Below are 22,919 nucleotides of genomic sequence, written 5' to 3' on the forward strand. Positions count from 1 at the left end.
CAGTTCCCATTGCAGTAGTGCTGTTCTCATAACCCATAATAATCCTGAAAGCCTGTGGCTGCCGGTTTATCAAAAAAGTGAAAAATTCCTCCAGATCTAAATAGTCTGAATTCCTTTTCTTTTGAACGCTCATCATTTGCAGACAGACGGCAGACACGGAGGGGAATGGTGCGAGCTCAGATAAAATTAGGAAGAAAGTCTGAGTGCGTTTCCATGACAACGGCAGACTTCACGCCCTGCTCCCTTTATGCACGTGTGCATACAGAGCTGTGCAAAGCGGGGCAAGGGTTGAAATGTGTGGCGATCAGCACTCGCTTAGGATCACCGACTGTAGTTGAAAAGGATTTAAAACTGGGAACAAAACAAGAAAATAAAGAAATGAATACATTTCTAGTTTGCCTTGTCAAAAGTGTGACTGAATGTTTGCAAAAACACCCTCAGGACTAGCGGTCTGTTGTTCTTTTGATGTACGAAAGAAATCTTTTAAGTCTTGGTTAATATTTAACATTGCTGATATCACAATGAAAGCAATGTTAGCTCAGAAATTCTTTAAAAAATTCAGGCTGTAGGAGATGAAAACAATCCTGAGGAAGAATTTCAACATACCTGTGAATCACTTGTGTTTTTAAAAAATGGACATGCAGTTACTCCTTCTGCCAGAAGGTGGGGACAGATGTTTCAGGGCAAATGTTGGTGTAAATCCTATTATTGGGCATTTATTTATGCTGGAATGTAGTAAACGGTGCATTCATGGGCCTAAAAAGGTAGTTTTTTTTGCAATGAGGTTGCAAATCTTTGTCAAACGTCTTTACCTGCCACACAGTCATGGCCTCTGTCTCTGGTTTGCCTGTCAGACACATGTATACACACCAACTCTGGGCTTAAACGAGGGTTTGACCCATATAGAGACTGTGAGGCAGGAGACATTAAAATGAAATACAGGGATGTTTGTATTGGGGTTTACCGAGTACAATGATGTAAGGTCCTAAACCACCATTTTTCTTTTGGACAAGGAAAAACCCAGCTCCTGTGGGATTCTAACCATGATTCTGACCACCCCAATGTACAGGATTGAGTAAACAGGAAGTCTTTGTGGCACAGAGGAGAACAGTAAGGGGGAGAATCTGCTTCATTTTTAGGATAAAACGAACTTCAAACTCTTAGAAATACGCCCAAGGAACAGTAGGTTATTTCTTCAACCCAATTCTTGGGTTGTTCATGTCAGGGATGCTTTTTGGTTACTTTTTGGAGCAATGGGGGTTTCGTTTTAACCCAATGAATGTTTTTTTTTTTCATTTCCTGAGTTAAAATACCTCAGAATAAATGTATCCCCTTTGAATCTCTGAGTTGGGTTAGAGCTGCAGGTCTTTGGGTTGTCCGTTAATCGTAGAGAAGAGCAACTGCATTTTGAGGGAAGCGCAGGTGAGTCTTGCCCTTCAGGTTTGTACAACCACCTCAAGGGACGCCATGTAAAAGCACGATTGTCCTGGGTGTGACAGGTGTATCGTGAAGTATTCGTAAGGCCAAAATAAGTTGCACGAACTTATGACGTACAGATAATGCCGTCAAATTTTGCCCTAGTCGTTAGTAAGGTGCGAGTACTAGCTCCTTATTGACCTTGCATGAATGCTGCACACATACACTTAAAAAAATGATTCAAGCCCGTCTTTCATGTAACACAATAAATTCTGTTTATTTTATTTAAATATATTTATTTTAAAATTATGTATGTACATTTAATTGACCTAGCACAAAATGTATTAATAGTTTCACCTATAAACTCCAGTAATCCAAAATAAATGAGTTCAAGTAAGGGGCATGCTGTGCGCATGTTGAATGCTGTTTTCCTGTTTCTCTTTATTTATTCTTTTTATAAGATCTTCTGCCGTTTTTCAGCTTTAATTTTTCACCTATTTTACCCATTCAACTGTTAAAATGTTCAGCTGTTTCGTCTAATGCCTGCTATGACTTTTGATCCTTCAAATCCTTCGACTTTTCGAAGAGAGAAAACTTTCGTTCGTGTTTTTCCACGTAAAAAACGTACTGTGGCTTGGAATCGTTTCAACTCGGCTTCTCCCAATAAGATAATACATGACGAACCTCATTTATGGAGAAAATGATTCTATGTGATTATACTGGTGAGTGTAAGATGCTACGAAGGTGTTGGCTCAGTAGATTACTCATTCTGATTTGCGTACTGAGGTTCCAGGTTCAAGACCGGCTGAAGACTGGTATTAGATGACATTTTGTCAGGAGGCCCATACTAACCACGCTGTGATGTCTAATTTTGCCTGTGTTTCACCTACCGTACTTTACGTGAAAAATGTATGTGAACATGTTGGCGCTACCGGCTCACCAAACGGTCTACGACCTTGATATATCGTGGGGTCACCTGCGTGCCCCATACAGGTTTGGCCACTTTTCACCCACAGACTGCTCGTATCCACCCCTACAGGCAGTTGAGACTGAGGCCTACGTTTCTGCTGTGCCACTTTACCAACTTACATTTCATCGGCAGGTTTCCCGCTCAAATCCAAAGCTGTCACTGTTCAAGTCTTATTATTCATAAAAGAAAGTAGAGTCTATATTAACACAACAACACTCACTACTTCAGTGGACAGACTCTTTCTGTTGGTTGATTTGGAGACACTCCACATGTGAGTTACTAGGATTCATGTCATCCGTGTTACTTTTTCTCTATTTTTAGCCTCTCTCTAAAACATTTAAATCCCTTGGAATGCAGCATTTGATCTTTTACAGTTCACCCTCGAAGGCTTCACATCATAAAAGGATTTCTCTTTTTCATTTTCAAAATGTCTATTTTTGGTCTTTATGGTCTGTAAACCCCATGTCAGTCTGACCTTGTGCTCCTCGACAGCTGAAGTGTGTGCTTAACTTGTGTGTGTGTGTGTGTGTGTGTGTGTGTGTGTTTTACTGGCTGACTTTGCCTGATTCCTGTTTATGTAATAATCCTAATATAAAGCAGACTCACCTGCTATGGATTCAAGGAGGAAGGAGACGGAGGAGGTGAAGGAAAGTTTAGTCAAAGGACACAGAAGAGAAAAGTTTGAAGTAAAATGTTACGTTAGACCAGGGGTCTGCAACCTGAGGCTCTGGAGCCACATGTGGCTCTTTTATTCCTCCACTGTGGCTCTTTGGCTTCTAAGCTAAATATGAAAGACATTATTTTTTGGAGTTTTAGTTCTTTTTGTTAAGTTTATTAGGTTTTTCGGTGGAATATTATTAGAATATGTTTAAAACACAGTATGTTCTGCAGCACAATAGTTTCTGTCCAGAAGTATAGAATTGGATTTATATTTATTTAGATCTGTTTCCAAAAGTGAAATTTTAACTTAAGTTTGTCATGCTTATATTTAATATTAAAAGGAGAATAAGGATGAAGGTTCACCAAAGTTTTAATGTTAGAAAATACTGTCTTTGACTTTCCTGCATATTTAAGTAAAGTAAATCTACTGTAGCAGATTTTTTTGACACAGGTTGCATTTTATTTTGAAAGGAACTTGTATATGCTGCTGTTAAGAGTAGAATAAAATATTTATATATATAGGAAAAGTATAACATTGATATATTATTGTAAGTATCTCAAAGCTACGTTTTCTAAATGAATAGCTTAATGGCCACAAAAACTCGAATTAAGTACCGTAAATTCCGGACTACAAAGCGCACCCGATCACAAGCCGCACCCACCCATTTCACGTGTTTAATTAGTTTTATACATACACAAGCCGCCGCGCACGTGTTAGGCGATATTGTCATCCTGACAGATCACGGCCAGTATCCCAAAGTGAGTGCAATTCATTAGCACACTGTGGGTGGTGCCAGCTTTGCCTCTGGCTCATGTATTTGAATGTATCGACATTTGTCAAACAGCATGGACCTATATTCTGTTCACAAGTTCCTCAGTTATGGTGTTTTTATTTCATTTTTTTTTACTTATTGACAATCTAGGTATCATACATAAAATTACAAACAGTAACCATATAATCAACATTACATCCCTCAGTTATGATGAGGAAATTTACATCCGCGATTCCACATTTCCCATGAGTCTTAGGGGCTAAAGGCGGGACCAATGCCCGGCTCGCCATTCTGTTGTACGTGTTTAAGAATGAGTATCAGCAGTGCATGGAGGGGTGAACGGGTACAGCTCTCCTTCCGCTTGTGTCGCGGCAGCGTTATGGGAGTAACAGGGCTGGTTAAAAAACACACCGGTAAAATACAGCAGCGGCGACTGAGAAGCACGCGCCTCAGCGTGATACGCGCGCCTCAGTGCGGCGCGTGCGTCAGAATTCAGAAGCCTCTGCGCTCCGCTCCCGCCCCGCGCACTCCTTGTCTCCCCTTCCTATCTACTCCGACACCTCTGGCCAGGGCGGCTTCAGGGAGGACCACTTCGTCCCCGTTGCGCCGGTGGACGGAGCAAATCGTTTCTGTGCAAAGCAATCGGACTTAATACTGTACGTTTTGTGTATGAGGGGCGGGTGCGTTGTTACGTGTGGGAGCCTTCAGACTGCCATCGGCCCGCAGCTCAATCAGCAGGAGAAGATGTCTCCAGCTCACACGGAGGCTGTGAGTTTTTCAAAGCAAAATTCCGCTTTTACGGTTTCCTTAGAAACCGTAAATGGAGTGTAAATTCACTCCATGCGCTGTTCTCTCCGTCACGCAGCAAACCGGCTTTTCCAAACCCGTTGGTGACGGTGGACTTTTTTACGTTGCTTTTAACGATTGCTTTTAACTTGAAAGCTTCATCATATTGTAACGGCGATCTGGTGCACGTTGGGTCTAATGGCACCAAAGGATTCTGGGATGCGGCCGGGCATGCGTGTTTCATTTTGTTGAACCATGACTGAAGTGTCTAAGACCTAAAGCCAAGTTCATGCTGATTGGCTGCTTAGAGGTGTGTTGAATATAAATGCCTTGTGCTTGGTGTTAGATAAAGAATACAAATTATTCACTGAGTTCGAAAGTACGTACATGGCGGCCGCTAATTAAATCCATAAATTAGACGCGTCACTGAATAAGCCGCAGGGCTGGAAGCGCAGGAAAAAAGTAGCGGCTTGTAGTCCGGAAATTACGGTATATTTTAAATTCTAGCTAGACGTCAATTGCATAAATGGTTGAAAAGTTATGGTCATTGAAAAATGTAAACACCGGAGCTGAAGCTCTGGTGTTTTACGGGTTAATAGTTTTTGTGACAATACAACATTTATAAAGGAGATAATACACCAAAACCTGGTGTAAACCTTTTGGTTTAGGTTTCTAGTGTTGATTTTGATTTGATTTCAATTAATTTGATTTAATTTAAGCATTGTATATCTGTCTAAAAAGAAAAATCCAGTGACCTACCCCCACATTTTGCCTCCCAAACGGAGAGTTATGGAAAAATAGTGTCTTCTAATCTGGACGTTACTCCCAATGGATGACATCATCCATAGTCGTCAATGGACTACGTTAGCGTGTTGTTGCCAATGCTTGGAAAATGCAGAACATTAGTTTTATAACTTTAAAAAGTCATTACTTACATTTAAATGTAAACGTCTGTGCTTCAGAGCACACTCGCGAAAAGAAATGCATTTTGTTTGCAACAATTTAGCGGATCTAATAGATTAACATGACAAAATATTCTTCAAATTGTTCAATTTAATCACATTTTTGTCCAAATCTTTGTCCTTTATACCTTTAGGCTGTTATGGAGGATCTTCAAAAAGTCTGCAACAATTACCGTATCATAGATCCCATAGACTGCCTCAGTCATTAAAGGTTAAATAGGTTTTGTCACCTCATCATTACCAATCTACTTGTTTAATTTTGCATCCAGAAATGCTCTGAAGTCTAATCATAGCTGGACGGGAAGAGACCCTAATCAAACAGTGCGCTCAGCTTCCAGCAGGGAGCTCAGGTGTCTGGTGTCAGGTAGCCTTCGCTTTTCACCCTGATTATTGAAGCTGAGCTGTGAGCACGAAGGCCAGGAGCTGCTGGCCGCCGGACGTCCACCCTGGAATGTGTCCGTTTTCCTTACGTCGGAAAGTATCACCAGCGGGTTGAATGAGAAAACCTTAAAGCAAGAATCATGATCAAAGTTCAGGCGGGTCAACAAGTCAGGAGGAGAAGGAAGGGGAAGAAAGTCCGGTGGTTTCACCGCCTGTTTGGTTACAGGTGAGTGAAAGAGCTGAGATCTTTTTAGCTGCCTTAATTCTATTGGGTCAACAGGAAAAAAAGAGAGTTATTCATATTATTGTAGAAAGGTTAAAACCAGTAAAACATGTTTTTCATGTAGAGTTTTTTGTAGTTGAACTTCTGTTTGTATTCATAAAAGTGAGTCACTTTTGTGATCCAAACACATTTTAATTGAGGGTCTTTTGCTGTTGCGATATTTAATGCTTTTATAAAGTGTTGAAAGGAGTAAAAAAGATCCTTTAAGGCTTTAACTGGTATGAATTTCTACTCTCTGGAGTCTTTCTTTTATGAGTCATAAAAGAAAGACTAGGATTTTAAATAAGTAGGATTTTAAATGTATTAAGACTGTAAAACTCCTCACTGCACACTTTATCCCCTTTTCTCGGACAGACATAAACATTTTCACTCTTTTCTCTCTTGTTTGAACTTTCAAAGTCCAAACCTTCAAAGAAAAATGAGTCCAGTATTAAGGATTTATGTCAATTTAGTAACCTGAAGGCTTTCTGAACAGGAGACGCAGCACAGAGGAGATTGATTGACAATTAACAAAGAAAAGAAATATAAAACAAAAAAAAACAGCATTACATTTGGACAACATTTTAGAAACCAAACGTTAAAAAACAAAAGTAATTCTCAGAAAACAAAAGGAAATGTTAGAAAAACGAAATACAACGAGGAACCAGAAAAGGTAGATATTATGGAAGATCACTGATTGGATGATGATATTCAGTACCGCTCCATGCCCAATAACCTTTGGTTGCAATGTTGGACAAACGTCATCATCCAATTAGCGATCTCCCATAATACCTACCTTTTCTGGTTTCTCATTGGCTGTGTCTGAATTTCTTCACAACTCACTATATAGTGCGTTCGGCATTTTGTAGTGTTGTCTGAGTCTACAATTCCAAAATCGAGTGCCTTGGAATTTCCCAGAAGTGCATCGATGCTGATTTGTAAATATAGATCAAAGCTCTTAGTCTGAACAATTTTTGCAACAAGTCTTTAAATGTTTGTTTTTTATAATGAAACACCGTTCTCGTCGTCAAAACACGTCGTAAAATGTTCGTATTGATTAGGTTTCTACTTTGTGAACTGGGTGACGTCATATTCGCCATTTCAAAACAAAAAACATTCTCAGAAGATTTGCTAACAGCTCTCAGTGCTGTCAGAGACGAGACAGGCGTCTTCAACTCGTCTCAAACTGTTCTCAATTTAGTTTTAATGTATGGAAAACGTGTAAGGTCGATGAAGATTTCTGCTGGAAGATTCAAACAATGTGACATCAATAGCTGATAGTTGAACTTTGTTTTTCCACTAAATTGGGTCAAAAGAAGCAAAAACATCTCAACCCTTTCTTGTCGGACAAGCAAATCAAAAGGCCACTGTAAATGACATAACTCCGTTAGAGGTCAAAGTTCATCTCAGTTTGTAAATGAACAGCGTTTAGGTTGTTGCATCTTCTCCCATCATCCTTTTAGTCAGAACGCGTTAAATCACATCCCTCCCACTTGCAGCTGTCTTCTGGTTCTGCTGCTGTTGAACTTGTTCAGCAAACACACTTCTGGAGAATTTTTGCTTAAATCCCCGGTTTCGGCTCAAAGGGAATCCGGGTTGGCGCCTCGTTTCTTTCCGTCTAAACCAGCTAAATTAACTTAAAACAACCCCCACAAACTGTTGTTGTAGCTTTTATACAGAAGATTTGTATTTGGCTGTGTGGGCTGCCCGGTAAAGGCGGTGTGTTAACTGCATATGTGCGTGACTTTGTGTCGACGTACACAATCATCCCACATAGCGCCATAGGTATAACTGCTGTGAGTGTAAAATTGCTCAGACGTACCATCCACAGAGCAGATTCTCTGACAATATAATTACTGGACGAGTTGCTGATGCTCCCACGGCGCAGTTGTCACGGCAACGCAGACAACCCACCTCTGCAGGGAGAGTGGGAGGAGGAGGAGGAGGCTGGAAAAAAAATAAGGAGAGGAGACGAGGGGGAGAATGAGTAAGACGATGGGTGGATGACAGGAGCGGGAGCGAGGAAGAGGAGGAGCGAAGCAGTAGGAGGAGGAATGAGGAAGATCTGAGAGGAGCGAAACAGATGCACAACGTGGACAAGAAGATCTGCGGTGGAGTGTTTATTTCTGGGCTGAAAAAAGGGGTGAAGATGATCCTCCAGAGGATGAGAACAGAGGCAGAGTTTGGCTGTGGAGATGAAGAGTAGGTGGTGTTAGAACTGGGAGCAGCTGGATCAACTCTACTTCACATACTGTCTGCTTCTCACCTCTCCTCTTCCAACAGCCTGCATCCTGCTTATTTATCAGTTCTTAGTTTTACCCCAGATTAACTCTGAACTGAGCTTTTCTGAGCTGTAAAGTTGAAAACAGCACTTTTCGCACCAAAAAGACATTTATTTTGTACCATAAACTCACTTATTGCATTAAAACCCCACATTTTACAGTAAAAACATATTTATTTTGCATTAAAAACACACTTTTTGCAGTAAAGACATGTTGCAATAAACATCACTAATTGCAGTATAAACAAATTTCTCTAGTATAGACATTCTTTCACTAAAAATACATTTATTCTGCGCTTAAAAACAATGATTGCTTTAGACATTTTGCTGTTAAAACACATGTATTTTGCATTACAATTCACTTACTGCAGCAGAACAATGTTTTTTGCATGAAACACATTTATTTTTCATAGAAAAACACTTTTTGCAATGACATTTTTTTGCCCTAAACTCACTCTAGTTAGTAAAAACACATTATTTTCCGTGAAAAACAAAACTTTTTGCATCAAAAACACCTTTATACAATAAAAATATTAAACAATTAAACAAAATAAATTTTTGTAAAAACATTTATTTCGGATAAAAACAGATTTTGCCGGTGAAAACACATTTTTTGTGTTAAAAAACAAATTTTTTGGTTGTAAAAACAGCAGTCAAAACACACTTATTTTACTTTAGAAACTGTTTGGGGGCAAACCCCAGGGTTCTGCATCGGCGCGTTCGCATCATTCTAGCTTCTGTCTCCTAAACGGTTCGCCATGCTCTGATTGGTCACCTGATTGACCAAAGATGGGGAAACCAAAGCTGCTCTTGAACCGTGAGCTGTCAAAACAAATGAAGACTTAAGATCGTTTTTCTGAAGCTAATGATGTTGAGCTTTAGACTCAAAAACCCGGTTTGAAAACTCTCCTTTTAGTTAATGGTTCTGAAGCTTTTAACAGAGATGAAATGAGGTTTTACAGCACTTGCTTCCTACTGGAGGACATTAAGTGATTTCTCTATAGATCCTGACGCTTCATTAAACTGGTAAAATGTTGCTGTGAGCATTTTGCAAAGTGACATTTTTGCTTTTTCACAGATGCTTTCAGGCGAGATTATTTGTGGACTGATGCACTCTCACTACCCCTTTCTGCAAAAACACTTGTTCACAGTAACTTAAAGTGAAGCGGAGTTCTTGCATGTTAAGTATAGCTATTTTGGGATTTGCTGAATGCACAACACAAAAATGCACAGTGCAGCTTCATACGTTTATGTTCAGGTTTTGGAAAAGAAAAACGAATTTATTTCCTTTTTTTCCTTAAGGGCCTCTGACTGGAGGTGAACCTGAATCTGTTTTCATATTTAAACCCATATTAGACCCAATTTATGATAATTCTTTATAAATCTTTAAATATTCCGTAAAAATTACTACTGCAGCAAAACTCCAAGATGTTTGTTTTACAAATTAAAAACACGTTATCGATCTCATGGTTTAAAGAAACGGACTGAATAGGAAAACTCTTAACTACTTCCTGTTTATCAACAAGATATCTTGTTTTTTTTTAGTCTTCTTGTGCTTTGCGCTTCCTATTTGTGCTGTTCTATTTTTATTTTTATTTTTATACATTTCTTGGTTTACTCTCTACTGTATTTGTCTGTCTGCGTTCAGACACCAGAGTTCACCTGCAAACGGAGCAACTCCTTTGTTTTCATACAGACCAAAGTTTACCTGTTTGGTAAACAGGTAAAGCAAACTTTGCTGTGGTGCAAAGAAACCAATTACATTTGCATTTAAAGTTTTTCTGCAAGGTTTCAATCATCTTCATTTATCATGATAGAACTTTTTCAAATTCTGCTGGGGGAAAAGACGATTTTGTCCGGTCATTTGTAGCTGTTGGCTGTGCTAACCGGGGCTTTAGAGTCTGAGATGAAGAATTTCGATGTAACAGATTTTATAAATTTCTCTTGAACGTGCTTTCAGCCCATAATATTCAGTATGGACGAGCAGTGCCCCCACCAGTTGGGTGGAAAATGTCAAAGTGGTGCAAATCATGTCAGTCTTGCTCCAGACTTTTTCTGTATTTTGATCATAGAATTCCAACAAACAAGCAATAATTAATTTCTCCTTCATGATAAATATTCAAACAGTTGGTTCTTCTGCAAATTAAAAAGGGACGCCATCCGGACGTCACTACCAAATCTGAGTCCCTGATTGGTCAAAGTTTGAGCTGGTTTAACTTCATTGGCTTAGGTTTCAAATAAACTAGAGAAAAATAAAGGAGTAAATGGGTGGAGCTTCCTCATACAAAGCCAAATTCCCGCCGGAGCCGGTTGGATGTGTGCATTTCAGGCGCGCCCGGGTCAGTGTGGCATGTGTCCAGTCTCCATACGTCCTTGGGTTGGTGCTGCTGTCACCCACACACAACTATTTTTAGCGCAGGAGTCGTGAGTGCATGCATATGCATGAAGCCGTGTGTGCGGCGCCGAGTTCTCGGGTTACACGCTCCGTAAAGGGACACCTCTTTGTCTTGGTGGATAAATATAGACGGGTGACCACTGAAACTTTTAACAGCGACAATCGGATCATCGGCGTCTTCTCGCTGTGGTTTTCAGTGTCAGAGTTACCCCTTTATTAGCTCTTAAACATGTTTCTGAACTCTGGGTTTTAAAGATGGTCATCGGGTTGCTGGAGCCTATCCTCCAACAACATCCTGAGTCCATCACACGACCCCACACAATCCCACAAACACTCACCATTAGGGATGACTTAGAGATACCAATCAATCTATGAAGCATGTTTTTGGACTGTGTGCTCGGGGAAAAACCCACACATAAATGAGGAGAACTCGCAACCTCCACACAGAAAGGACCTAGCGGGGATTTAAACTGGACCCTCTCACTGTAAGAACACTGCCGTAGAGGGACGGAAGAATAAACCTGAGACCACCATTCTTATTCAGAGAAGGTTTATCCTTCTTGACAAAGATGGCTTCTTTCACTCCTCGCTCAAACCCTCCTTTCTCTCTGGCTAGTATTCTGACTTCACTGTCCTCGAACGAGTGGTTTGTGGCCTTCAGGTGTAGATGCACTGCAGACTCAGGTCCACTTGGGTTGGCTCTGCGATGTTGGTAAAGCCGCATGTGTAGAGGTTGTTTGGTTTCTCCTATATACTGTTCCTTGCAGTTCTCTTTGCAGTGGATAGAGTACACAACATTACTCTGTTTGTAGCTGGGATGTTGTCCTTTGGATGAACCAGTTTTTGTCTGAGAGTCTTAACAGGTTTTTGATGAACTGGGATGTTATGTTGTCTGAAAATCCGTTTTAGTTTTTCAGACAGGCCTGAGATACCCCCCCCCATGAGCGCATATATACCAGATTTTTTACCAGCTAATTCAGAATTTACAAAACCTCCTGGAAAAGAGGCGAAACGTCTTCTAACACAAAAATCTAAGTCCAGATGACGGCCCCTAAACCTACTACTATGATGGAATCAACCTGGATGAATGAGAGTCTTCATAGACATGTTTTTTTATCTTCTAAAATCACACTTTTAATGCAGATGCAACACAAAACAAACCACCTGACTATGAAAAATGTCAGAGTCAGAAGGTTTTTCTGTCTGATACATTTATTTGTTTTTTTGATGAAGGCGATGTTGACAGGAGACGTTTTTTCAGTCCTGCACGTCGTTTGTGTGCTTCACTTACTGGAACACATTAAAAACCGGAGAAACAAACGTGTTATTGAAGAAAATGAGCACAGGAAGTCGGCGACAGACCGACTGAAGGGAGAGATGTCTGCTGACTCATCCTCCAGCACAACAGATCCCCTCCAACTTTTTCTCTTCTGCAGCTGCTGTCAGTCTCTGCTCCAAGCTGTTCCCCGTCCTTCTCAAACAAATAACTCCAGCTGAGCCGGCTGAAATGTGGCCCCGTCCTATGAATAATGAATCACCCAAATAAATCGGTCTGTGGCGTTGGAGATGAAAGCGCGCTCTGCGGATTTCTGCGTCAGCTCAGCTTGTGATTGCTGGGTTTTAAATGTTTCTTCCCTCTGGTTTTTTGTTTTTTTAGGAAGGCGATCTCCCGTTCTGGCCTCCATTACCTCGGCCCCCCCCAGCCGTCACTCCCCCCAGCTTCCAACGGACCCACAAAGGACCTGCGGACCTGCGTGGACTGGACGGTCAGACGCTTTCCTTAGCATGCTTCTTTCTGTGAGAGATTTGTAAGCCGAATTCTTTCGACAGAATGAGGAGTTCTCTGTCTGATCGCAGAAAAGAGATCCCTCCTTTGATGGGAGAATGGAAAGTTTTCAGTCACGACACACAACTCCCCCCCCCCCCCCCCCCCCCCCCCCCCCCCCCGCTCTGTAAAGCTTAATGGATTTTATTTACCAAACCTGAATCATTGAAATCCCCAAAGCCGATTTCAAATGTCTTCTGCTCGTCTGAGAAATGTCGCAGAGCTGAAGAAAATGTCAGGAGGAAATGGAAACACGGCAGCTGTGCATTAGACAGACAAATGGACAGCTAAACTTTTCATATGGTATTTTATTTTTAACCTCGAATACCATGGGCTGCCCCTGAAAATCTTTTTTTTTTAATTTTTCAGGCAAATTTTCGCCTTTCTTCCTAAACACCTGTTCTAGTTCAATCCAAAGAAATCACTGAAACATCGAATCCAATCTTAATCTAGAGATGGAACTGCTGAACATGACTGTAGAGAAGTGATCTGTAACTCAGAGAGAAGATTCCAAGCGTTCCCAGTGGTCTTTTAATAATAATTATGCCGTTTTTAGACAAAATTATAAAAAAAAACCTCATTTGTCACCTGACAGTTTCTGCAGCGTGGCAAGTTCATTCATTCATTCATTCATTCATTCATTCACTCATTTTCTATTCCGTTTTTCCCTTTCGGGGTCACGGGGCTGCCGGAGCCTATCCCGGCCACTTGAGTGGCAAGTATTCATTAGAAATTCCCCTCTGAGTTGTGGGCGGGACCGTTGGCGCTTAGCCATGTAGAGGGTCTCGAGATCCTGGTGTCAGTGTAATGTATATCTGTGTGTTGTCTGCATATTTATAACTAATGTTTAGTCTGTATAACCTGGGCCAGTGGCAGCATGCAGATGTTAATTAGAAGTGGCCCCAGGATGGAGCCTTGGGGAACTCCACAAGTAATTTCTGTTAGCCCAGATGAGAAGTTAGCAGTTGGAACAAAATATTTCACATTTTCCAGGTACATTTTGAACTAGTTTAATACTTTCCACATGTTTGAATAACATAGTACGGTCAAAACTCAGAGAAGCTAAACTCAATGTAACTATTGTGACATAAGTCTATCTTGAAATGAACACGTTATCCATATTTGATAGGAAATCAGGACCCTCTCCCCCTTAAATTTGTTTCTGATTGAAAAAAAAAAAAGGGAAATGAGAAGAACGCTTTAACGACACCAGAGTCATGCAATAATAATGAACAGTAAATACAATCTGCTCTATTATTAATTGGAGGCTGGAGAAGAGTTTTCCCTTGAGCTTCTGTCTGCAGGAACACTTCCAGCACGTCATCGCTAACCTTTACATCTCTGTGAGACGCAGCTCTAATAAATCCATACAAAACCAAAAGTATTTGTCCGTTTGTGCAGCTCTGAGGATGCAGATGCCGGTCGAGATGTTCTGCCTTATTAACGTGCTTGAAGAATTCATCATTAGCATACTTTTGCGGCATCTGTGGTTACTTTTGATTACGATTTAAACAGAAAGTTCCTTCCACATGGATCATGCGTGCAGCGGGGTTTTGCACACTGCCTCTCGGTCTTGTAGTGCTTCGATTGCCACGCGTGTGAACTTTCCCTCCCATCCAGCGGGAGCAATTACCTGCTCGACGCGCTCGAGGATTTCCAGAGGCCTCGCCAAAGAGGAGGAGCGCTGAGGCGGCTGTTTTTGTGTGTGATCTGCAGGAGAACGCGGTGAACGGCGATCACCTGTGGATGGAGACGAGCTGCTCGGGAGAGCTGTGCTACCTGGGGGAGGACGCCTGTCTGCTGAAGACAGCTGTGAGTGCTGCAGACTCATGACGGCTCCTGTGCAACACAAAAAAAACCCGGGAACTCACATCTTAGAAGCAAAAAAAAAAATGATGCATATGCTTTATAAAATTTCATTTCTGCAAAACAACTAAAAAAAACACAAAATAATAATTTTCTTTAATTTAAAAAAACATTTGTGCACTTTTTTCCTTGGATCTGAATTATGGTTTATTGAAAGTTTCATTTCTTTTTAAAATTATAATTACTGCTTTTTTAAATTGTATTTTGAATATAAAAAGGTAAACAAGTCTTTACTTTATGCACTTTAATTTTAAATAAAATATTTTAGAAAATCTGTAAATTTTTGTATCTTTAATTTAAAGATATTACTTCCTGTGATTACTTTAATGTTTTTTTGGAAAACGAAAACTCAATTTATACATATTTATATATTTATGTTTCCCCAAATTTCTATTCAGGTATGAAAGAATCAATATGTTATATAATAAAACAATGCTTTGGTATCTAAAGCCCATTTGACTTTATAAAGCAACTATTTTGCAACTTTTTTGAGTTAATATAGTTAATCTGCTCTGTGTTCAGAGCTTCTACTTTATTCATTGATTAGACTGAGATTCTGGGAAACTTGACTTGATTTTAGGTGATTGTTCATATTTGCTTTTTATCTTTTTATCTATTTATTTTGTTTTTATGTTTTTAAGTGTGGGCAGCTGGCCACTTGAAATTTCCTTCGGGATCAATAAACTTTATCTATCCATCCATCCATCCATCCATCCATCCATCCATCCATCCATCCATCCATCCATCCATCCAACCATCCATCCATCCATCCATCCATCCATCCATCCATCCATCCATCCATCCATCCATCCATCCATCCAACCATCCATCCAACCATCCATCCATCCATCCATCCATCCATCCATCCATCCATCTCTCCATCCATCCATCCATCCATCCATCCATCCATCCATCCATCCATCCATCCATCCATCCATCCATCCATCCATCCATCCATCCATCTCTCCATCCATCCATCCATCCATCCATCCATCCAACCATCCAACCATCCATCCATCTATCCATCCATCCATCCATCCATCCACCCATCCATCCATCCATCCATCCATCCAACCATCCATCCATCCATCCATCCATCCACCCATCCACCCATCCATCCATCCATCCATCCATCCATCCATCCATCCATCTCTCCATCCATCCATCCAACCATCCAACCATCCATCCATCCATCCATCCATCCATCCAACCATCCATCCATCCATCCATCCATCCATCCATCCATCCATCCATCCATCCATCCAACCATCCATCCATCCATCCATCCATCCATCCATCCATCCATCCAACCATCCATCCATCCATCCATCCAATATGATATTTCCCAGAATCATCATATACCACAAAACTTAATTTCTGTTAATTTAAGTATATTCACGTTTCAGTATTTGCGGTTTCACGTACTTGCAGAATTCTTTTTCGGTCATGTGACTCCGCCGGTTCGTCACAAAAACTCAGCTCAAGGCGGCTGGATGAGACTTTTGCATACGAAGGAGGGGCTGCTGGGGAGGAAGGGATCGAAGATGAAGATCACGCCGTCCCGTCGGCCGCCACGGAATATCTAACGGCTATTTCCACCACTTCCTGAATCGCCATAACCGAAGCTTGTCCCGCTGCGTGGAGAAAAAGCATCAGCGGACTCAGAAGCACCAGGAAAATATCCTCATATACTGAGGAAGATAATCGCGGAGAATAATTATCCTCCGGATGAATGAATGATGGATGAACAGGCTGCTGCCGGACGGACGCGCCGTCCCCGATGCTCTAATCGCGCTGCTGGACCTCTCACACTCAACTGATGAAGGAGGAAATGATTGATCGTCATTTATTTACAGGTGGAAGAGAAAGCGATAAAAATGTCCAAATTTTTGACATCCGGAGCCTTTTGTCCACCCACACCCCTCCCATCGGGGAAAACGTGTCCTGAAAGCGAGCTGAGAAGTAACCTTTAGTTTGGACAAAAGTATATTGATATGTCTAGACTTTCCCGCCAAGAGCAGGGAGCAGAAGTGACTGCGAAGCAACACGCTGAGCTCAGAACCGGTCAGAACATTCACTCCGGAACCCTCTGTGGATAAAACGGCTGGAGCCCCCGTGACCTCGGCTGGACCGGTTTGGCTTCGTCGGGTCTTTGGGATTAAATGCAGATAGAGAAAGCAAACAAATCTTACTTCAGACGGTCGTTAGAACCATCGTTTTGCATCAGTCTGTGTTCATCTGAATGTTTTTGTGACTGAATTCTTCTTTTTTTTTTCTTTTCCTTTCATGTCGGCGTCTCGCTCCTCCGCCCTGTGGGATCTGTGTCTCCTTCAAGAAGTCGGCTCCCAGGAGGAAATGCGCAGCCTGCAAGATCGTGGTTCACTCCGGCTGCATGGAGCAGCTGGAAAAGGTGAGTCAGGAGCACATCTGGGTAAAGGTCCTTTTGCCATGCGTCACACTCAGGCTGACACATGAGGACCGTGTCTCCCCGCAGATCAACTTCAGGTGTAAGCCGACCTTCAGGGAGGGGGGATCCCGATGCCTCCGAGACGTGAGTTTCCTCCTCTGTTTCTGCCAGCAAACAGGACAGACCAGCAGCCTTAAAAGCTGCTTCTTCTTGTTTTTTTGCCCCTCCTGTGTGACTGCAGAACGTGCTGAGGCATCACTGGGTTCACAGGCGCAGACAGGAGGGCAAATGCAAACAGTGTGGGAAGGTGAGTCCGCAAACGCAGGAACGCCGCTCCTCCGTCTGCAGACGCTCATCCCAAGTCTCCGTTTCCTCAGAGTTTCCAACAGAAGTTCTTCCACAGTAAAGAAATCATCGCCATAAGCTGTTCGTGGTGTAAACTGGCGGTGAGTAAACTCATCGCCGCTTTTATCCGAGAACCTCAAAGACGTGTTTGACCTCGGAGACCAGACCTTTAGATTTTCCTGCTTTCTGTCCTCAGTAGGTTTTTTTAAATAATGGATTTAGGCAAATAAACAAACAGAAAATGAAGAAAAAATATAAACTAATATTTGCATTAAGATAAATTTTAGAGGAGCATCTGCTCTGGGAATCATTTCTTTTATCAAAATAAGTTAAAGAATAAAGAGTACAAGATATTTTTCTGTTCTTTTAAGTAAAAGAAAATCTGCCAATGGCAAATTTTCTTGTTTTACCGGTAAATGCTTTAAAAGGGCTGGACATTACACAGCCCTTTTAAAGCAAAATTATATCTAGAAATTAGATGTAAACACTCACATGTTGGTATATTGCTCTGGTAATTAGAAATATGAAGTCCTAAAATAAGTGTTTATTGCTCAAAAAATGGTTTTCTGTCTCTAAATGAGTTATATTTATATATTATTATTATATATTAACAGTCCAACTATCCGCATTTTTAAACCATGATCATCTTAAAGACTAGAGTTACACACTTGAACATAAATTTATCATTAAATCAAAGTTTGTCTTTTTCATTTTAAAAAATGAAAGCCTGTAATTTTAGACAAAGGAGTCAGAGAGTTTGTTTCCAACATTAATCTGTGTGTTAAAAGACAGGAGGCGGACTTCGTGTTGGAAGGAGAATAAAAGTGAGAAAAAAGAAAAGACTAAAACTTTTAAACTAAAGGAACTTTTTGAATTTTTATGACTCAAATAAAGCAACAACAAAAAAAATCCTCCTCCTGAGTCCAGAACAGATGAGTCATAATTTTCTCAAATATAATTTTAATTCTATTATTGAACATTCAAAAGGCTCACAATCAAAGAAAGTTCAGTTTTTTGGTTCTGGAAACGGATTAAGTTTAGATTTATTGGAAACAAAGAGATGAGAAGAAAAACGATCCAGAAGTGAAGAAACACAAACTGTAAAAGCCTCCAGATTCAGTTTAAGTGCATTACATTTTTTTTAAAAATTATACTCCAAATGACCCTCGTCCACATAGCAGGCGAACATCTAACGTAATAGGGCTCCATCCGATTGGTCAAATACATAAAGGGATTTATTTGATTTGTTAAATGCTTTAAGCTGCCAGAAGGTTGTTTTAACACATTTAAGGTTTACAATTTATTGTGATTTTCACTGTCTTTTGCGATATGCATATTGCAGAGCTGGATATTGCGATAACGATAGATTTTCGGTATATTGTCATTCATTCATTCATTCATTCATTCATTCATTCATATATTCATATATTGTGCAGACCTAATTTAAAATAATCGTTATTCACAACATATTTTCTATTATTCTCTATTTATGCCATTTATTTTTTGTATTTCTGCCTGGAAAAGACTTAAATAAATGCAATAATGATTCTGCAATATCAGTTTGAAACAGCAACAAGGTTAATAAACACATTCATTTTAATAAAATAAACTGTATTTGACTCCAATCTTGTTCAGTATTGCGTATTTCTATCAAATAAACCCACAAATATATTTCATAAGTTTCTTAAATAAGCAGTTTGCACATTCAAGCTGCCTCCAATTTCAAACATGTCTTTGCAGCTGTTTAATGTCACCATGGCAACAACCCAACCTTTAAAAATAAACATCCAAACCTTCCAGATTTTAAATTTAACTTTACATTTCTGACAAACAGAGATGGAAAAACTTGACTGACACTGATTTGAGTGGAAAGGGATTCGGGTCGGGTCGAACCTGCAGACGATAAAAGCGGAAGGAAGTTGGACTTTTGTCATTTACCGACACTTTCACAGAAGAAATAAGAAGAAGAAGAAAGGCGCTTAAAGCTGAATGCATCCGCCAGTGAGGCTCTAATGCACAGAGGTTTGACAGCTGGATCAGATTAGTTAGGTCCTGTTTCTGCTGACCAAAGTGAAGGACTCTCCGTCACGACGGCCATCCTTTGTTTCTGCGAGGCGGGATCGCTGCGGTTCACTGGAGTGAGTCAGTCCTCCATCGCTGTCAGCTGGTACCCACACGAGGACATCACTCCTGTTCACTCCTCCCTTCACTCACCGAGTTACCCAAATCCAACACATTTATCTGTGGACACACTAAAAAATCCCACTCTAAAGCACACCTTTGACTCTGAATTTATATCTAAATTTGAATGATTTTATGTTACTGCTTTAAAGTTTTTTTCTGGAATCTTCATCAACTGTGAGACGGAATGTAAAAAATAAATCTAGGAGATCACTTGTGATGAATTTTAAAGAATTAATCTGTAAAATGGAGCAGAAAATAGCTATTTATTGGTCAAATGTTTCCTGTAGGTCTTCACAATGTTTCCATTCTATTAGCTATTTTATCGTTTTTCCGTTATAGAACGTTGTGTTTAAATTTGCTTTTTAAATAATTTTTTGACGGCAGATTCACAAATATGGCGTATTTTAATAATATAAACAATTAAATCTCACAAAAAATGAGGTCACTTTTTTCAGCTCCAAAACTTTTTTACATCTAAAAAAGGAGTTTTAAACCGTTCAGGTCTTTGAGTTGAATCCAGAGACCAGAGGTGGGGATTAGCGGATTGAGTGGCTATCTGCCCATCTTTTAGTGGAGGGTTCAAATCCCAAGACTTATGGTTTTTGTGCGCCTGGTGTCTAACCTCTCTTTAGCCTCAACTGAAAGAAAATCCTTCAGTTGGATAAGACTCTGCGAAATTCGGAATATTTAAACCTGTATCTCATTTTTCAAAGGTGTCTGCTCCCTCATAAAGATGGCCACTCTAACAAAAATAGCCGCTTTGTCACAAAGATGGCCACTTTAATGCAAAGATGGACGCTATCACACAAAGGTGAACGCTCCCTCACAAAGATGGCTGCCTCCCAGTCATAAAAACAAAAAAATCTTTATATGATTTCATACGGACAACATGCAATCCTGTTTCTATGTGAACGATGAGAGCGTGGGTGGTTGCTATGGAGATTTGTAAAATGTACTTGTAGGTGGAGTCATGAAAATCTCTGCACATATTCCTCAGCTTGAGACGAGAAAGAAAGACTATGGTTTCTATGAAGCCATCACCTGTAAGGTGGCTGCACCTCCAATCCAACCGTGTGTTCTTTTTGCAGTTCCACAACAAGGTCACATGTTTCATGCTGCACCAGATAGAGGAGCCATGTTCACTGGGGGCCCATGCTGGAGTCATCGTTCCACCCTCGTGGATAATCAAAGTCAGGAAACCACAGGTACGCGCACACAGTCCAGCCTCGCACCATAAAGTTCACCAGCTGTCACTCTCTGACCGTAATGAGAAATGACTTTGCAGGGTCTAAATTTGAAAGAAGGCCTGTCACGGACGGGTCTTGTGTGTTAACATGTGTGCTTTGGGATATGATGTGATCTGAACTGACACGTGTCTTATCTGTCTGAGGGAACTTGGAGCCGGTGTCTCTGTAAACACACACACACACACAGAAATGAGTCCCACAGTCACATCACATGCTTCCCTGCACTTTTAATCAGCATCATAACCAACATGGAGACACTAAACTAACCACTGAACTTGTGTGTGTGTGTGTGTGTGCATGTGTTTGTGCGTGTCCATGTATGTGTGTCTACCCCAGAGCTCGCTGAAGAATTCTGCCAGGAGAAAAAAACGGACATCTTTCAAACGAAGGACGAGCAAAAAGGGAGTGGATGTATGTAATACAATGTTGCATTACAAAGCCCCGCCCCCTTTTGGGGTGATTTTCCATCACTTCAAAAATGAGTATGTAAAAGTGTTTCATGTTCTACAGTGAAGGGATGGAAGCAGAGGACTGCACACATTTGTGGGCGCAAAGATTCAAAGACTTCCTGATTTTCCTTTAACTCTTATTTTAAGTCAGGTGTTCTGCCTAAACTACACCTTCCTTGCAGACATTACACCTTATGACTACATTTCCCAGATGCCACCAGTCCAGGGAAGGACTGTGTTGAAACCATTCTGCTGCAAAACTCAACATTCAAAGGCAGAAAGCCCAAAGCTAGCATGTGACATGCTAAACGCGGGTTTAGCCCGTGGAGTTCACACTGGACAAGCAGGGAGGGGCTACTTCGATTTGAGAAAACATATTTTATTTCTAAGAGTTTATTTAAAAGAACACATTTTGAGGAACTCATAGACATTCTGTAATAAAAAAACAAGTAAAAAACAAAACAAAAAGGAGCCACATTTATAGCAAACCAAACAGAAATTATGTGTTTTAGAGTTTTATGATTGAACACCCTGAATTTATTTTTAATTACATTCAAAATCTATAAATTCCCTACAGTCCTAGATTTAGTGGTACATAGCAAATGTAAAAAATGATACTAAATATGTTAAAAAAATCTCCCTGAATGTTTAAGTAATCTAGATCCAAACCCTCTACCTTATTTTATTTACATAATTTAATCAGTTTTTTGGGCTTTCAGGAATCGAAATGGCGCCCGTTCATGCTGAAGCCCCTCCCATCGCCACTAATGAAACCCATCTTGGTTTTTGTCAATCCCAAAAGTGGCGGCAACCAAGTAAGGCAACCCTTGAAACGGCCGTCTCAGAACATTTCCCAGCATGCCCGTCACCCACAGTGAGGCCGTGTTCGTCTTTGCACAGGGTGCCAAGCTCCTACAGATGTTCATGTGGATCCTGAACCCTCGACAAGTCTTCGACCTGTCCCAAGGAGGCCTGAGAGAGGCGTGAGTAAATCTGCTGTTTGGGGGGGCGTGGTCATCCCCTCTGCAGGGGGTTGGTGAGCCACGCCCCTTTTGTTTGAACAGTGATGAATCCAGCTGTTTTCATGGTGCTTTGTGCTCTCAGGTTGGAGCTTTATCGCAAAGTGCCAAATCTGAGGATCCTTGCCTGCGGCGGCGACGGCACCGTAAGTCTGTTTGCTGGAATTCTTTTTTTTTTTTTAAAGATTTGTCTCTGTTGAGTTTTCGGCAGCTCGCGTCTCTCTGTAGGTGGGGTGGATCCTGTCGGCTCTCGATGAGCTGCAGATGAATCCTCAGCCTCCGGTCGCTGTGCTTCCTCTGGGAACAGGAAATGACCTCGCCAGGACGCTCAACTGGGGTGGGGTGAGTTTCCAGCCTTGACATGTGCTGCAGAGTTCACAAACAGCAACAGGACGTGACAGCCTTCCACTCATTCACTGACAAGTGTCTAATGATAGCCGGCTCAGGTATTTTCTGCCCAAAAGAGGTGAAAATAAATCAGGTCTTTAGCTGGAATCTGTGGTGGGATCTGCAGGACAAACTCAGCCACATTCCAGGATGTCTGAGCTCTTTTCCTGAACGTTTTATCCTCTGAGCTCAACTTTGACCCTTTGAAGCTCAAGTCTCACTGAGCAAACATGACTCTGTCAATTATACCGCTCATCCAGCTGCCATAACCTGAAATAACTAAACTGGATTAAAGATGCAGGAT

The 22,919-nt window shown here is 41.0% G+C and overlaps 1 protein-coding gene across 5 annotated transcripts in view; it reads left to right on the top strand.

Annotated features, from left to right (window-relative positions):
- Window positions 1-22,919, top strand: part of LOC101166178 (diacylglycerol kinase iota) — an 82,664-nt gene that overhangs the window by 33,872 nt on the left and 25,873 nt on the right. For 4 of the 5 annotated variants that reach the window (XM_023952272.1, XM_023952276.1, XM_023952274.1 and 1 more), the window contains exons 2-13: window positions 12,544-12,652; window positions 14,428-14,523; window positions 16,913-16,987; window positions 17,072-17,128; window positions 17,226-17,291; window positions 17,362-17,430; window positions 20,602-20,718; window positions 21,097-21,171; window positions 21,929-22,024; window positions 22,110-22,192; window positions 22,314-22,374; window positions 22,457-22,570. In XM_023952272.1, coding sequence (XP_023808040.1) covers window positions 12,544-12,652; window positions 14,428-14,523; window positions 16,913-16,987; window positions 17,072-17,128; window positions 17,226-17,291; window positions 17,362-17,430; window positions 20,602-20,718; window positions 21,097-21,171; window positions 21,929-22,024; window positions 22,110-22,192; window positions 22,314-22,374; window positions 22,457-22,570 — 1,018 coding nt within the window. The remainder of the gene's footprint in view (window positions 1-12,543; window positions 12,653-14,427; window positions 14,524-16,912; window positions 16,988-17,071; window positions 17,129-17,225; window positions 17,292-17,361; window positions 17,431-20,601; window positions 20,719-21,096; window positions 21,172-21,928; window positions 22,025-22,109; window positions 22,193-22,313; window positions 22,375-22,456; window positions 22,571-22,919) is intronic. The other variant, XM_023952273.1, reaches the window with a different exon arrangement.

This window comes from Oryzias latipes, chromosome 23 (genome assembly GCF_002234675.1).
Source record: "Oryzias latipes chromosome 23, ASM223467v1".
NCBI classification, from domain to species: Eukaryota; Metazoa; Chordata; class Actinopteri; order Beloniformes; family Adrianichthyidae; genus Oryzias; species Oryzias latipes.